This window comes from Vanellus vanellus, assembly GCF_965231255.1.
Source record: "Vanellus vanellus genome assembly, chromosome: 5".
Taxonomy (NCBI): Eukaryota; Metazoa; Chordata; class Aves; order Charadriiformes; family Charadriidae; genus Vanellus; species Vanellus vanellus.
Window position 1 is genome coordinate 9,402,777 of NC_138910.1, and position 18,404 is coordinate 9,421,180.

The 18,404-nt window shown below is 41.9% G+C and overlaps 1 protein-coding gene across 2 annotated transcripts in view; it reads left to right on the forward strand.

Annotated features, from left to right (window-relative positions):
* Window positions 1-1,415: 1,415 nt before the first annotated feature.
* Window positions 1,416-18,404, forward strand: part of DPP10 (dipeptidyl peptidase like 10) — a gene marked incomplete at its 5' end in the record, with an annotated part of 567,722 nt that continues 550,733 nt past the window's right edge. For both annotated transcript variants that reach the window (XM_082483840.1, XM_082483841.1), the window contains one exon: window positions 1,416-1,475. In XM_082483840.1, the coding sequence (XP_082339966.1) occupies window positions 1,416-1,475 (60 nt within the window). The remainder of the gene's footprint in view (window positions 1,476-18,404) is intronic.

The window sequence follows — 18,404 nt, forward strand, 5'->3', positions numbered from 1 at the left end:
TGACAAAACTTTTTTTGTTTTCTTACATCCCTGCTTTTTGGACACGTGCTTTGTACGGTTTCTTCAAATTACTTAAAAATAAGGAAGGGTGGGTAGAAGGGGGAAAACCCAAGAGACAACCAGAGAACAAGCTCAACCTGGGGCCTGAATTTTTAAAAGCCATTTTATTTTTGAGCAATAGCTTCCTGCACTGGGAGTGTAGCTTTTGATACAGTATCAAATAGTATTCAACAACCTCCCCCTTGAAATAACAGATGCTTCAGAAATGCCTGAAGCTGGAGTCTCATGCAGGGAGAGACTCCAAGTCAGCAGTTTCTTTGGGAGGTTCGTACCATGGCTTCTGGCTCCAATCAGCCCTTTTTCTTCTTTGCTTCCTCCTGAACTGACTTTACCTGTCCCAGCTGCAGTTTCATGCACCCCTCAAAGATGCCCCAGGAACGCCTTGGTGTGTGGCACACTATGTCTTGTCTTACTGAGAGGTTTCTCTCAAGTAAGGAATCATTTAAGAATGTTGTGTCTCTATAAAATATTGCTTACTCATTATCAGCCTGGGGTCTCACAATCTGCTCACAAAGTTTACCAATTTCCATCTCGGAATCCTCTGGCTTTGATACCAGCTCTGGGCTGGGCCCACGGAAAGAGCATTTCATATGTTTCTGGCAAGTCCTGCTCATGCATCCAGAGGGAATAGATTTTTAGACTGTACCACAAACAAACCCACAAAAAACTTATTTGGGTAAAAGTCTAATCACAGGTGCATCTCTTCTGCTCTATGGGGAAGCGTGGAGCTGTAGCAGTACTTAAAGCCCAGAGATTTTGGAAATCCCGTGTGTGCAGGCAGTGGATGTGAGGCCGATGCTTGTGCCTCGTACCTGTGTTAGATAACAGTGCCTGTATCCCGGTACCGCAGTGGGATGGAGCCGGGTTAAAGCCGACGGCAGAGGCGGCAGAAGGGAGTGGGGGAAGGAGAAGGGAAAACAATGCCGGGAACAAGACGGAGAAAGCAGCCAGCGCAAACTTTCTGCTGCAGTCTTAACAATTTCAGCTGAGACCGCTGCGGGGTTTGACTTTCACAGAGAGGGGATGATCTCAGCCTCTGCTGCCCGGCCCCGGGGGCGAGGGCGGCGAGCATCGGCTAGGCGCGACCCGGCCACGGTTCAGCCCCGTTCCAGCTCCCGGTGCCGGTCCCGGCGGGCGGCGCGGGGCGGTGCCGGGCGGGGCGGGGCGGGGCGGGCGGGCGGCCCCCGCCGGGCGGAGCTGTCGCGGCGCCCCGGGGTGCGGAGCCGCCGCAGCCGGAGCCGCAGCCGGAGCCGGAGCCCCTCTCGCCCCGACCCCCGGCCGCTCGGAGGCGCCGGGAGCCGCGGGCACTCCCCGCCCCGTGCCCGCCCGGCGCCGCCCGCAGCGCCGCCGGCAACATGAACCAGACGGCGACGGTGTCCCACCACGTCCAGTGCCAGTCCGCCCGGGCCGTGAAGGTAGGGCCGGCGCCCGGGCACCGGCGGGCTCGGCGGGGCGGGCGGCTGCGGGGCTCAGCCGGCCCGTCGGCGGGCGCGGCGCGGAGCGGAGGGCGCGTTGCGGGTAACTTTGCCCGGTGCTTTCGCCGTGCGCTGCGCGGCCGCGGGGCAGCGCGTGTGCGGGAGCGCTGCTCCGCTGCTGCCGCCCGAAACACCTCCAGGTCCCTTCGCGGGTCTCTTCCAAAAGTTTGCCCTGGAAGAGGCAGCTACTGGGCACGGAGCTGTTGTTGCCTCCCTAAGCATTACCCTGTAGTAGCGGCATGCTTAAAGGCTGTGGTTGAAGAATACAGTGTAAAATCGGTTTGTTAATCATGATTTTGCTGTTGCCCGGTCGGAACGGCCCAGGAAGATACGGGGCTGCGTGTTTGCTGGTTTTGTCCTCACGCGTGAGAGCTGCGTGTGGGTGCTGCGGCTGGGCAGTGAGGAGGGTGGTGGGGGAAGACCCCTGGGTAGTAGCGGGCTCTCGCCTTGACTACCTTGTTCCCCAGCCTCTGACATGATCCTGCCTCTGCATTGATCGAAAACTACTTTCTAGCCGAGGTACTGCTCCCTACAGTGATAAAATGAAATCCCTAAACAGATTTGTATTCACTAGGAAGTACCTCTGCAGGAATAAGTGGGTTTTCCTGAAATAGAATAATAATGTAATCAGTGACCGTATTTGATTATTGATTCTTAGTTCTGCAAATACAACATCAAGAAATTTTACACTAGCTATTTTGTTCTGTAAAATGATGCAAAAGCCGGAGAAGTTCACTTCAGTGCTTTGCTGTTGGTGACTAAGGGTTGCCCAGTGCGAGGCTGTGTGCGGGTTTGTGTGGGGCGAAGAAAGCTGCTGGGGCTTCGTTCCATTCGTTCGCAAAGTTGGAGGGTTTGGGGTTTGTTTGTCCTCTCAGAAAGAGCAGCTGAACTGCACATCATGTTAGCAAATTGTTAGTTGGGCTTTATCCAGTTAGTGCTGGGAATAAAAATCATGACTTAGAGCTGAGACAGGAGGGGCTTAAAGGTATAAATCTGCTATTAGCACTGTTGCTTTTATATAGGCTGCATGACACTTTGCAGTGTATAATCAGTAGTGCAGAATGTCTGTAGGGTCGGGGATGAGGTGGAGATTGACCTGTGGCTCTAATGACCACTTGTGTAACGGTAACGGTATCCATCACACCATAAACAGCCTGTTAGTTCATGTGCAAATGGGCAAGGTCATGGGAAGTGATGAATTACAATTGCCCTGGCCCACTTCAAAGAGTCAGCATATATAATGTTAAATTGCTTAAAACCATTTCATCCTCTCTAGGTCTATCTCTGAAAGTACTGGAGAACAGAGAGCAGTGGGGTACTTGCTCTGGGAAGTATTCCTCTCTTACATTTGGGACAGCCAATGCTAATTTTTCACTGACAGCAACATTTGTTAAATTCATTTGACTGGACTTTTAAGCCAAAACAACAACAACCAATATCAATATGCCATTAAAAAAAAAAAGACCCAGACGAGTCAATAGTCTTCAAAATGAGAGAACGTGAATCAGAGCCTTCTAGACATGAGTCCATTTTACAACCAACATAGTAATACTGACGCCATTAGAAAACTGTCTCATTTTTCTGCTCTTAATTCAATGTGTCAGGTGTAAAATGTGCTTTATAAATAGTTTCAAGTGCTTCTATGCTAGGCAAATGGATACTCCATAAGAAAGTATTTATGGCCATAGATGAGCAGTAACTGCCCTATGGTACTGAGGACCTTGTACTGGAAATAACTTCGAAAATACATCGTTAGTGACCAGACAAATATAAATTGCATATTAATCATAACTTGCTAAGAAACAGTGTTAGTTCCAGCAATTATGAAAATTCAAGAAAGAAGGTTACGGGAAAACTTCACACCTATTGGAATGAGATCTTTGAAAACCTTTCTCTTTTCTCATTTTGTTATAATTTTCTTCTCTCCAACACATGAACCGATGACATCTCAGCCCCTATGTGTTACAATCAATGTAATGTTACTTCTCAATGTTTTTTGGATTGGGTACTTGCTGCTCTGTAATGCAGCATAAACTTTTGAACCCATATAACAAAAAATAGAATGATCCACTTGTTCAGGAAATTGAATCGTGCAAACTTTATCCGTAACGGTTACTGCTTTGAACCACCCTGGGACTGCAGGAGGACTGGTGCCCAGACGCAGGGACATCCCGTCCCTTTCTCACACCCTTTTTTGTGAAGTAAAGGGTGCAACTTCTTGCATCCATGCGGACTGAGAACTGAGTGTACTGCATCCAAAGTAGTTTTGGTGATGGAGAAACAAGTTGACAGAGGAAATCTAATATAAAGCGAGAAAAGAAGCCCAAAGATATCAACCCCCTTGGATAAAATGCAAAATCTCCTAATAAAGCCTTCTTTTACCTCTAAGCCTTTTTATAGCTTTTCTGAAAAGATTGCAAATCTTATCACCTTGCTGACACTACTATGAATAACGATCTTTTACTCTGAGATCTGTAACAGAAACTTTTAGGGTCTAGCTGGGAATGCTAAATACCTGCCTCATTCCGTATCATCACAGCGGTGACTTCAGGAGCCTCCCGGGGCAAAGAACCTGGTTTTATTCTTCACGCTCTCGGCTCATCTTGTCAACACGACAAATAAATTAGCTCTTCCAGGGGAATCACTCTGTTGTTGTGCACTTTCATGTTGCACTGATGGCCAAATGATTTTTAATTTTTTTTTTTTCCACTGACAGAGAAAAAGTCTGTTAAAACATTGTTTGCCTTGTTTGGGAAAAAAACAAAACAAAACAAAACAAAAAAACCCTACAACCCAGAAATAGAAAAGAATTACTATGCTGGCTGGCTAGGGTCTGCCATTATCAATTCTTTCAAACCAAACATTTGTACTGAAATTACGGGGACAGCAGCACAGAAATACTTACGTCTTGCTCTTAACACAGTCAGGACTACAATTTGCACTTAAAAAAAAAAAAAAGAAAGAAGAGTTAAGCTAATATTTCTGTGGCTTCCTACATTCTTTAATAATAGAACATTCTCTACCAGATCATGACTTGCTGGTGTTACCAACCTAATATGGATCTGACTGTGAGCTGGATCATGGAAGGAGTTACTAATTGGCATTTCAGAAGCACATAATTAATGTGTAATATAATATATACCCTTTCATACCCTTTTACTCTACTCTTCCTTCTTCCCTGCCTTCCTTTGACTTTTATTTATTCATTAGCTTTTAGATTGTAAACTATAAAAGGCAAGTGCAGATAGGCCCTTAGCAAAAACTCTGCAGCAAGTTTCATCAGTATCCAGGGACGATGTCGGGAATTTTTACATTTCGGGTTTATTGTAGTAGGGTTTTAGCACTCACAAATTGATGAATAGTGGTTTACTAATAGTTTTCTTATTTACAATTAGGTTGAGGAGCACGCATTTAAAGGGGGTTTGTTGTGTTCCCTGTGGACTTATTTGTGTGTTTACAGCAAATAAGTTTTTTACACCGAACCTGCACCTTAGCAGGAAACACCTGGCTGCTCCTGCAAACTGCTATACATGCACCTCCTCCGAAAGAGAGCTGCTAGTATGTAGCTGTCCCTGTTCCTAAAAGCTGCTCTGTAATCCTTTCCAGGTTCAAACTTCAGGTAGTTAGATCCTTAAATGCCCACAAGATGCACACAAAACAGGCTTTGTACAGGTATGGGAATCATTCAGATCTACCAACTGTTTGGGAAATAAATCCCTTAAAATGAGAACAACATTTCTGAAATCCATTACATCAAAAGCAAGTCACTAACAGATAATCTCAGCGAGTGCTCAATTATAAATTATCCAGGATAATACGTAACAAAGGGCATAAGTAGTACTGGGCTGTGTCATTGTTAGGAAGGCAGTCTATGGCAGCATAATAATGCAAAAAAAAAAAAAACCAACGAAGTGATACATTTAAAACTAATAGGTTTGCATGGTATTTTGTTTAGGGCATTAGGTGATTAGAGCACTGCCATGCCATGTGGAAACATGTTTGTATTGCCACGTGAGGAACCACAGCTCCGGGGAAGCGCAGTGCGGCAGTGGCAGGCTGGCGATGGGGATGGCAGGTCACTGTAACACCTCTGGATGTGCCCATCTCAAAATGCACATTTAGAACAAAGTAAATATTTTTATTTTCATAAATGCTGAGCAGATGTACAATGCCCTTGTGTTTATCCTGTTCTGTTGCAGCTTTCCAGTATCTGAAGGGCACCTACAAGAAAGCTGGAGTGGGACTTTTTACAAGGGCATAGAGTGATAGGACGAGGGGGAATGGCTTCAAACTGGAAGACAGGAGATTTAGATTAGATATCAGGAAAAAAAAATCACTCTGAGGGTGGTGAAGCACTGGAACTAATTACCCAGGGAAGTTGTTGGGTGCGCCATCCCTGGAGGTGTTCAAGGCCAGGTTGCATGGGGCTTTGAGCAACCTGGTCTGGTGAGAGGTGTCCCTGCCCATGGCAGGGGGGTTAGAATTAGATGATCTTTAAGGTGCCTTCCAACAAACCATTCTATGATTCCATGATTTTTGAGACTCTGCCTGAAGGCACATAGTGACCCATTAGGGGACACTAAGAGTGATTATAGCACTAATCAAAGAGACTGGCTTGGAGCATCACAGAAATGCTTTGAGTCTTGTTCCCTGAAAGCATTTTGGGCTCTTTTGTATCCTCTTCATCTGCAATTCTGCATTCTGGCAAACTAGTTTTGGTCACACTTGGGTTGAGTGGAGTTGCTGGTGTGATTTATTAGTATTTTGCACACCAAAAATAGAGCCATGATGACGCATATGTATGTATGAAAAGAACAAGCTGAAGGTCTCTAGATGGAAATTTGAAGAACTAATCACAACTTGTAAATCTTCCCATTTCAATTTATTACCTTCCTGTATTATTTTGGTCTCCATACCAATACCTGTACTACCAGCGAATAACCAGTGCCTTTTCCTTTTAAAAACAACCCTTCCTTCATTGTATGAATGTGCACGGTTACAAATAAAAAGTTGCAGGAATGAGGAGAAAAACATTTGAAATGCTCATATTTTCCCCCCTTCCGGTCTATGAAGAAACAATTGCTCTATGTCAAAGGTAACACCAAGATTAGTTTTATTTAAGTGACTTTCAAATGGTACCAATTGGAACGAAACCAGTACCAGTAAAAAAAAAACCCCACAGTACTATTTCAAAATAAAAAGAGGAAGGGAAAGAGATGCTATCAAACCCCAAGTTCATGCTGTAAGGAGCGGCGCAGTGTTGGCATAGGTCTGACCCTCGGGCACTGCCTATCCCAGCAGCAATTGCCCAGTGCTCCTCTGCAGCGATGGAAGCGATGGGGGTTGTTCTTCGCAGGAGAATGCGGTTCCATTGCCTGCTCTCAGCTTGCTGGGGGGGGTTACGTTTATTGGCTCTTCCTTGCCAGTACAAATTGTTAATGTGCTTTCCAAACTTTCCATTCTTAATTCCCTGCTCTTTTCATAAAACTTAAAAGCAATTAGCAAAAAGTGTAAATGTTGAGTGCTTCTATATGTTTAACTATATGTACTAATTCTGCGGTATAGGTTTGATATATATAATATATATATCCACACACGGCAGTGTATTCTAATACATATACAATTCACAGCTTTCAATTTAATGGTAATGCTAGGAGTTTAGTAGACAGTCAGTCAATTTAAAACTAATATACACAAATATACACGAATATTATGATAAATTATATTTAATAATAGGTTAGTACTTTCCTGGATTGTAATCATATAAAATTTTTCCTGCTGCAAATCATTAGGAAATACGGCATTCAGATTGATTCTCTTTGAAGCCACTTAAGATATGGGGCTGTGAGTGTTAGATAACACTTTCCTCAAAGTATACCACATCATGAGGAATTTAATCTTTCTTATTATTTAATCCAAAACTGTTTTACTAAACGTGTAAAGATAATTTTGTGCTTATTTTGTTCTGTATTTCATTCTTAAGCTTAGCATGGTGAGACTTGCACACTGTCCACCAACAGAACATCACTTTGGAATTTACTTAGGACCTTTCTTGTGTAAAGATTTTTTTATCCAAGGTCCTAAAGTTGAATTATAAATGCTAGATTATGCAACATCCAGGTTAGTGATTGTGCTGTGTTAATCATTTGACAGTTTTTTGGATCAGTGACTTTGACTTCTCATGTGTTGACAACACCCAGTGTTACTGGCAGTATATGCCAGAAGCAAAGAATCCTCTTAGGCACCTGCAAATTAACCTCTGTGATTCCTAAAAATGAGGCACCTGATAGTGGCAGAATGCCTCAGGGGCTTTTTGTTTCAAAGAAAGAGAATTAGACATGCAGGTTAGTTACACTGTGAATGGAATTAAGAGAGATTCTCAGCAATATACGCCAACCCAAGGTACCTAAGGGAAGGCAACACCTAGAATCAGAGTCATCAGCTTAATTAAAGACTCTCCACAGTCCTGAGCTGTGAAGGTAATGCAGCTGCTGCAGATGAGGGCATTATTTATTTCATGCTAAATTTAACCACTAAAATAGTTTGAGTGAATTGTGCTTTAAAGTGCTAATTTCTCAGTGTTGATGGCAAAGGGAGCACCAGTTAACAAGCTGCATGGTGGGCGGGTGCTGTGGGCATCTAACGGGGCTCATCCCCGCATCAGCAGTGCCACAAAGAGGGAGGATGGTACCAGGGGTCTCAAGGGAAGCAGGAAAGAGTCCAAGGATGTTTAAAGCTTACTGTTAATGATGCTGGTCTTGAGCTGCTGACCTCTTCCCTGAGGGTATATCAGAAAAATAATCTGAAATTTGAAAGAGGGAGACGAACTGAAGTGGTTTGTGACTCCACTACAGAGAGATGGCTGCTCAGTTTGAGTTTGTGTGACCTTACAGAGGGAAAGGGATGTGGAGGGTGAGCCCTGTGGAAGTTTTACAGAAAGTTGAGAAGGAAACAGATGATATCTGAAGGACACCTCGAGGTGGTGACGGCAGCTTGGCAGGAGATGGCAGAGACACAGGAGTCACAGGAAGACGGGATCTCAGAGTGTGACTGACTGTTAAAAGGCAGCTGGCAAGTCAAGAAAGATTAGGTTGGGGTATTGTATTTTAGCTTCAGCTAAAAAGACGTTACTAGGGATATTGGCTGTTAGATTAGATTACATTGCTCGATCTGGCCAGTCACGCTAAAGTTGTTACAGAAGGTCACAGCCTTAAAGAGAAACCAAGAGACAGAGATAACATACTCGTATTGAGAAGTGTCAGAGGTGAGGTTTGCAATGTTATCTTAGCGTGGCTCCCTAGACTCAAGGTAGCACAGAGTCCACAAACTTCATGCTGGGGAAAAATCCAATGCTTTGCCCACATTAAATAGGCTTTCTACACCTGGTTTTATTTACTTTATATATGTATGTGTATATTTGGAAGAGTTAGGCAATAGGAGGAAGAAACCTAGAAAAATTTAAACACAGGATTAGTTACAATTAGGTCTCTTGATTTGTATACTACATAGAAACAGTAACAAAAAAAGCCAAAGCTGTGAGTTTGTTGGTAAAGTTATGAGACTAATGATGCAATTTTTCCCCTTTTAAAAGCATGTTTTGGAAGCGTGAAAAGATAATATTTTGGTAATCTTTGTCCAAATTTAGCTACCTGTGCAATAATGGTTTAGTACTGTGAGAGGCAATGACAGTACGTAGGTCTTAAATTCTTGGTCTTTTCAAAATTATAAGTTGATTTAAAATAATTCTGTAATGTTTTAATTGATGTAGCTTATAAAAATGAATATTCCAATAATAACAATAAGCCTATTATTTCTTGTAAAACCTGAGCTACCTTTGTAAGTAAGAGATGTCAGGTATAGTAATCCAGTGACATTTCTCCTCACAGATTTCTAAGAATTTTTACCTTAGCACAATTGTGGGGAAATCAAAATGAAAGCTATTTGCGTAACAAAAGTGTGCAAGCTCCTGTGATTTACAGTAGCGAACGTCAGAGGTGCTTAGGGGGGTTGCTAAGCATGGAAAAATTGATGCTATTATCTTGAAGGATGACTCTTAGGTTTTTTTTATTTTCCTATAGCTTGAGAAAGTTACCACGTGCTAGCACTTAATATCAAATTTGCTTTAAAGTTTATATCATTAAAAAGATGACCTTTGTCTCCAAAGGCGAGCCTGTTCTTTAAGGTGGTAATCCCATTCCTCCTCCTGCTGCTGACTCCTGGGCAAGCGCCGTGTCTGACCCCTTCAGTGATCCTAATTCTCCTTTGCGCTAATTGTGCTTTAGCCAAGGGGAAGTGCCTGGCTGGCGATGTGTCCTGCGGTTGTTCATCAGAGAGCCCTGATTTTCATCTGTAGGTGCGGTAGGTAGGTAGTTTTCTCGCCCTGTGGATAAGTGAGATGCAAACGTTTTCTGTACTGACGAAACTGAGACCTGCTGACAGTTTTTCATGGGGGAAGGAGAAAGCCGGAGCAGACACCTGTGCCTGGTGGTCACACCAGTGGCAGTAAATACTCCGTTCGTGCTCCTGTGTAAGGTGGGGGAATTTCCTAGGCAGAGTAAGGTACTGGAGCTTTGCTCTGGGATCTCCAGCGCTGCGCAATTCGATACATGAAATTCCATTAAGCTTAAGGGAAGCTGGTCTCCAAAACTGTCAGATGTCAGTGGTGAGGGCTGAGTGCCCCTCCGGGGACCCCATTTCCTCGTCCCCTGCTGTTGGGGAAAACGATCAGTCAGTGATCTGGCAACTTGGTGCATCCGGCCCTGGATTTACTCTTCGGTGCAACAGTCAAGGCATGAAGAAACTTTAAATAATATTGGTTTATTAGCCTTATTTATGTTTTCAAAGTTGTGGTTTCAGCAATGTAAAGGCAATTGTCCATCCCTTTGCTTAGTCTTCCCTGGATATTATAGATGAATAGGAGGTTTACATTTTGAAATAAACTTTATTTCTTTTGTAAAATCAATTGCTTAGGCAGTTGCCCAATTGCTTCCCAATTAAGCAATTTATCTGAAAAAACTCTTTTTTTCCCTTCCCTTTAGAGCATTAGACACTTACTCAGCTTGAAAGCCGCATCAGTCTGCCAGCACGGGATTTAATGCCACGAACATTTCTCTTCATATTTGCTGCAGAGATGACCTGCAGACATAAGCATCATGTTAAAAAATAGCTTGTATAATTCCTTGTCTGTGATAACTGAGAGCCAAAACCTGCCTCCGTTTTCATTTCTTCTTACTGGCTAGAGGAGGGGAGCAGGCGTGAAACCCAGTGCCCCTTCCCCAATGGCCCGTCCATCCCCCTGTTGCCTTCTTGGGCTTGGGTGGTTGCTGGCTTCGCTTTCTGGCTGCGGTGGCTTTGCCGTGACCCCGTCTCTGCGTGCGCCGCGGGAGTGTCGGCACACACAGTTCCCTCCACATTCAACGCTATTGGCTGTTCATGAGCACACACAACCTGGCATCCTAAAACCTGAACCAAGGCTGGTCACACTGACCAGCAGGGAAGACTTTGGGCTTAGTTTAGCTTTTTTGATAAATCTAGGGAAGGGAGGGGACTTTTTTATTTTTTTCTTTAACCTGTTTGCCTGTTGTCAGTATAAATAAGTTTGGACATGTTCCAAGATTACCACTGCAGCTCTTCAATGCTGAAAGGAATCAAGCCCCCCAAAGCTTTTGAGCCTTCCCATCACTCACATTTTACCCGTACAAACAAATCCAGTCTCTGTGGTGCTGGGCAGCACGATATAGTCTGTTTATTCAGTCTCTGTCCTAACCTTGCTCCTCCGTGAGGTTGGAAGGAAATTGCAGTGCTTCTGTGTTGGCCCCTTGTGGGACATATTAGATTCTGCTGTTTGTAAGGATCCTTTCCCCCCTCTCCTGCTAGTCCAAGCCCATAACAGCATCTTAGGAGTGCTGCAATGATTGACTAAAGGTTCTCCTGCTGTAATGTATACACATATCAATAATTACTTAGTTGACCTTTTTTTTTGTACAGGACACAATGAATAATGGCTGGAGCTAAAAACTGGAAAATTGGAGTTTGGGGTAGGCTCACAAGCTCTGTTACCTCTGGCGGTAACAGTGAACATCCAGGGAGAGATCCTGCTCCTCTTTATTTACGTTGAGGTTTTCTGTGGAATTAAGGCAAACTCTTTGAGTTAACTGTTTCTCTTTCGGAGGTGGGAGGAAGCTTTCTGCTGATGTACCACGCTGACCCAGCTCACCCGAAGGTCAGAGTAACATTTGCGCTGGGGCAAGGGGAGCTGAGGCCTCTCGCTTTCTTTCCCTTTGTGCAGCAGCGCAAGCAGTTTGTGGCTTTGCGTTTCCTTCTGGGTGCGAGTATTTGTAGGTTGTTGGCATGGGATAGTCATGAGCAAGTGAATGATGATGGCATAAAATGAGGTTATGTCCAGCAGCTGGACAGAGTGGAGGGAATTGACTCTGGCTTATTCCCTGTGTTGCTGTGTTCAGCCAAGCCTGGGGCAGCTGTATTTTTGGGGGAAAGGGAGGAGAAAGAGAAAGGATGACAAGCGGCAAGAAAAGACTGAGTAACAAGAAGAGGAAGAAAAGTGGAACAATCACTCAGAGCTACTCTGATGACCTCAGGAGTCATGGCCGTTGATGGCACATCATACATACCCTGCTCATGTGTGCACCTGTTAGACTCAGTTTGATTTTTGCTTTCAACCCTGAGGTGATAGGACTGTGCTCATACAAGAGATGTTTTCTACTAATTTCTGTCACAAAAGTATCTGAATTCTGGAAGTAAACGCAACCAAGGATTTGTCTGTTTAAAGACCAAGTGTATGCTACCTGTGACTCTCTTTCCCTGGGATAATTTTTGACCTGTGAATTCCCCACAGTTGCCTTCAGTAAAATCTCAGTTTAAATCCATGAATACAATTTTTTTGGTATAGATTTGGTCTGGAGTTTGAAAAGTTTCAATTTTACAATTCAACAGCTGTAATGTGTTTTCTGGGAACGTTAATGTCTGAAACTTGACTATGCAAATATTTGCAGAGGGCAAACAAAAACTCAGCAAAAACAAATACATAAAATAATTAAGGAAATATTGGTGTTTTTCTATTTTTACAGTATTTGTTCCTCTCTAAGTGTTTCTCAAATTCTCTGTCTCTTCTTTCCTCTCAGTGATTTATAGAAGTCTCTGGTGACACTAGTTGCATCCCAAGTGAGGTCATGTTTAGTGAAGAAACCCATCAAGCAGCTGATGCCATTTTAAGATATGAGCTCTTTTGCAATATTTTATAGTTTCAAATAACCTTACCAGCATCGTCAGAATTATGATACTAAGTACTGTTCAGATCTGCGAACTCTTAAGGAATGAAGAAAAAATAATTTTAGATGGCTACTGGATTTAGGCCCCTTGGTTACTGGTGGACAGCTGTGGTTTTCAACATCTAGTACTCGATACCAAGTCATTGACTTGGTGGTTATGCTGTGAAAGATATGTATTTCATGAATGATAACTACGTTGCTATTTTTTTCCCCCTCTCCTTCTGTAAGACTTTTGGATTTTTCAGTTGTTTCTTGTCATACAGTTTGACTTGAAATTTTGTAATGTCACTATAGCAATCCTGAGGGAGACAAGTTAAATTTGGATTGAGCTTCAGAGACATTGAATCAAGCTGTTCGTGTACCCAAAACGCCAGCTGAAGCCCCAGGTAGGGCTGAGTTGTGGTGGTCTGAGTCAAGGATTCCGCTGAGCCCTTCCCACTTGCGCAAGTCAAGTGGTGGGGAACCATGTCAGGTCGAAAGAGATAACATCGGATCCCTTCTCTATTTTACGTGATAGCTTTGGAAGTGAGAGACTTGCTCTTTACCTGGCCTGGTGTTCCTGGTACGGCTCTGTAATTTTTGTACTGGATTGGAGCTGCACAAAATAAATGTATTTATAGTCTCGGGCAGTGTTCAGAATGAGCGTTATGCATAAAATGGCTTGCTGAAGTAACTCTCCTGATGCCGCAAGAGAGCTGGGCCAATAGAGAATTTGGGTCACCATACCTAAGAAGATTTCTGTAATTAAAACAGCTTTTATAGAGCATATTTGCATTTTTACACGGAATAGTTGAAAAAGCTTTTAAGTTTCATCCAATCTATCCCCCTTTCCTCCTGAAACATATTTTTATATCTCCAGATCTAAAGCTGAAAATCATTTACCACCAAATTCTGATGAATAAAAAAATCATCATTGCAGGATTCTCAAAAATTTATTTCTCATGTTGAGAAAGATTTATAAACATGTTTTTTTTCTGCATGTGTCAGGTTGAAGAGTGGCCAGTCTGGCCCAAACCACGACACAGCCTCAGAGTACTCTATGTAAAAAGCCATACGAAATAAAGCTGGCATGGCTTACATGCCATGGAAGTAAAAAAGAATGAGTTTGAATGGAAAAAAAAAAAAAAACCAAAACATTTCAGACTCAGGATTTTTATGTTTCATTTTTAAACTGTAATCAAAAAAGTACTATATACTCTCATTTGATGAATGCTGCACACACTGCAGAAAAAAAATGCATTGCAAGACTTTGGAAAAGTGCCTGCAACTGATACAGTGTTTTTTGGACAGAATTTTATTTTTTATGGTACAGTATTTTTAAATGCACTAACAATTCTTAAGATGCCTTCTTCAGCTCAGTTATTTCTTGGAGAGCAATGCATTGTGCTCATTATTTTCCAGTATTTCTTCTGTGTTGTTAGTGTGGAGAAAGCAGACAATACGTATCTGAAACCTCGCAGATCAGTCTTTAATGATTTCTAGATTTAGACCAAAGGAATGAAATTGCTAACATTGCAGTTTAGCACAATTTTTGACTTCTACTTAATAACTGCTTCTAATGGTGACCTGTGTGATCATGCACACTTATACAATTAGCATTTATATTTTAACTTTTTAAATTAAAATGTTGAATACCTACTGGTATAGAATATGTAGAGTAATATGTGATAATGTAAGAGTTCTCCAGAATAGTACTATGAATGCTTGACAAAGTCTCATAATGTCAAAGTTTAAATTATTGAATAGCTACAATCCTCCCGTCGAAAGTGCAATGTAGATTAATAGACATAAAAAGAAAACATGTTCCAGATGAAGTAGCTGAGTAAATATATCATCTAAGTGGTTGATAAAGTAGCTAAATTACTGTAAACAAATAATAAAACATCTTAGAGGAAGTATCTCAGAAAAGTTGTGTATTGGAAGACCAAAAAGATAAATGCAAATTGTAAATACATAAAGGAAAAGGTTGGATAGCAGTTTTTCAATGTAATGTGTAGATGCTCTTGTCTATTTGTCTAGTAAAGTGGTTGTTGCTGAACAGTAATGACTACTCCCTCTGACATGGAGGAATGCAGAGCAGAAAGCAGTCAATATAAGATGGATACAATCCGTTTCTGCCATTAAGACTTATAATAGAAATATTTCTGGGCATTGTATATGACAATGTTCAGTAAAAGTAAAATGTTGAGACTGTATACATCATTAATCAATTATAAGCCCTCAAAATGCATAATGGAGTTAGAAATCAGACTCCCTAGATATTTATTAGTCAGCCCAGTCCTGCAGAGTATCGATTCACTGTACACCACAGTTTTTTCCTTTTCTTTATCATTATAGTTTTAGTTTCCAAGAAAACATTGAGGCTGGAACTGCTCACTCTCTACCTCTAAGGCAGAAGATGTCAAATACGTGGTTTTATGCCAAAGGTATTTGTGGAAGCATCAAAGTTCTTGTCTGCCAACCAGTGGCTAAATGCCATCAGCAGCAAAGATGGCTGGGAGTTTTCAAGAGGTAGAGCTGTGTTGTAAAATAGTCTGTCTTATTTCACAGAGTAGAAAAAGGTGAAAATAAAAGGTACTAGCAATGGCAGCAGAGTTATCAGTAATATCCCCTCCCAGCTAACTAGAGGCAGCCTGAAAAGGATGGAAGAATTTGCGTCTTGTGGGATCGTACCTTACTTTGTGTGAACTTTTTCTCTTTTTACTGTATTTTTCATCCTACTTCCAGTGGAGGACTCTCAAGTAGATCAAAAGGTAGTGGTAATGAGCTGAACTGATGAAGCTTTCAGAAGAAAAGGGGAGGAAAAGAGATAAAATACTGTAACTTTTCAGTAACTGGGCTTGCTTGAAAATATTAAATTTCTGATTCTCAGTGTTTTCTCAAAATGATGCTTAAAAAACGATCATAAAAAGTTTCCAAGAAAATGAAGATAGTAAGAAGTAATACTGAAATTACACTGGTAACTCTTCTATGTTCAGTATTATTTTATGTAACTAATTTATTCATTATGATTTATGGAGAACATTGATGGCTACAAAAACTAGCTACTGGACTGTTTTTATCTTTTTAATAACAGACCTAATCCCACAATTATTATTTAATCAAAAGTTCTTATTTTCAGAGGTTTTCTTGCATGTATTTTCCAGAGTCAAGTCTGTGATATTTAAAATTTTCTGCAGGTGACAATTTACATTTACAAAAAACATGTTAAGAAACGGTCAAATTCTTGCCATACGCCAACACGAGGAAAAATTAAGCACTATTAATTCCCTTTTATGATGGGCATTGAGGCAGAGGAAACTTAAATGTCTTGTGCAAGGCTGCTGAGGAATGAAAGATTATGAGACCTTGAAGATTCCTATCTCTTTTCACTACCCAGCTGAAGTACCTCAAGAACAAAAGTACTGACATAACAGTTTGTAAAATCCCTAAGAAAAAAGAGAATCAGAAGATGGAAACTCAGCAAAATGAAGGAGCGCCCCATTTTGACCCGTCCTTTCCAGCAATGACAACTCCCGGGTCAGCAGAGACTCATCGGGTGTCTCATCCGGGTGGAGAGCGTTTTAATCCTCAGCATAATTGTTTATTCATTCTAGTTACCTCTTGTGTGTATTAGCCAATAAATAATGACTTTCGCCTCTTGCGCTGTGTATATCTGACTTATAGTCTCTTTGCTGACAGTAAAAGTTGCCTGAACAATGTGACCAGAAAAGGAGCATTGCACATCTTTATATGAGCAGTCTCTGAAACCCCTGTCTTGTTCCTTTTTAAGACGTCCCATTGATTTTTCAGAGGACAGAGTTGCTGGATAGTTCTGAATTCTCATATTAAAATACAATTATGTTATTTAAGTAAGGCAACTGCCTCTAAGATCAATCATACCTAAACATGGAAGGAGCATTGGTGAGCAACGTATAGAAAAAAAACCTCAAGCCTGAACATGAATAGCCTCTAAAGCTTCATCTAGATTTAATATTTGCTGCCAAATTTTCAGGTATACCTGTGAGCTAAAGGTCAGCCTTAGGCACTCAGACAAGGTGTAGAATGATGCTGTTCCCGTTACCATATCACCAGCTGTGTCCCTTTGCCAGTGGCACAGCAGCCACTAGGGAAGTCACTCCTGGCCCGGTTTCCTCCTGTTTGCATTCCTTGGCGAGAGCAGAGCACTCTGCTGGGACAGCGATGGAAGTGCAGTATTTGTGCATGGGAGAAACTGGAACAAACGCCCTTTGGGATCCCATACTTTTCATTTACTCCTGTGTTGAGAATTGCTTATAAATGTTCCACTTCCAAATTACCACTTCCTTCTAATTTCCCATGTTAATTCATTTTTGGTCTTCATCAATAACGGCTTTGGCAATCCAGATTATTTCACTTTATTTCCCTAGGTACTTTTTATGGCTTGCATTTTTAAAAACACAATATCTCATTGAATAATGTTTAGCATTTATGCCTGGTTTTCTTGAAGACGAACAAAAAAACCCAAACTACTGTGGCAGTTCTGTGTTTAAAGTACTGTTTGTACTGTTTGCCAGAATTTATATTATTTGTATTCACCTTTCCTAAAGAGATAGGATGATCTAAAATTTGTAGGAAATGTGTTCTGTAAATAAGGAATACTAGTATGAATAATTTTTAATTATCTTTGTGTTGCCAAAGTAATGAACTAGTGTAGTTATGATCTTCATTGCTATGTGAAGACCAGAGTAGGGATTCAAAAAATAAGCAAGACATCTAATGAAAATCTTCCCTGTCCAACCACATTTGATTGATTTGCTTGTCTTTCAGTGAGAAATGCCGCAGAGCTGGAAAATCTGCCTGGCTCTGGCTCTGCTGCAAGAGTTTGAGTTATGTTTCTTAATAATGTAGCTTTATATTTAGTGGCGACTTGCAAAGATTTTGCCCTTCTTTCCCTGAAGGCAAGATATGATCCAAGTTGCCTGATCAAATGAAAGCTGGTGTTGTCGAGTGTAGTCAACGTGTATCAAATGATCTTATTAGGCAACTTGATAATACAACTTTCTTGAGGCTGACTCTGGGCCTTATTGGATACATCATTTCTCTGTAGAATACCCAACTTGCTGGAGGAATGCACAGCATGTATAATGCATGCCGTAGTAGCATGCTGATGAAATGTGGATGGAATCAAGTAGTAAAACCGAAGTAACTGTTGAAATCTGCTGCAGATGCTGAGTGTAATTGCTAAATAACTACTAATAACCAGAGTAATAACAATTTTGCTCTGCATATGCTCAGCAGAAGTTTATGTTTTAAAGGGAAGTTCAAGTATGTCTGTTTTTTCTCAGGTTTCAATAGCAGGGCTGCACTGCAGCTGCTTTGCGTTGCCTTTTGCCGCACAGCAGCCTCGCGGAGCCGCGCCGGGAAGGGGAAGGTGCTGCACGCTGACTTTTTTTGCGCTCTGGTGAACTCAGTTAATGAGGGCTGGGAGGAGCGCACAGAAGGTTACACCAGCTCGGCTGATGTGTGGTGACTCTGTCAGCTGCTGGACCAGGATCACATCTGACCGGGGGTTTGTACCCTTTGTTAGTCGATTTCAAAACTGTTTTTGAAAACATGTGAT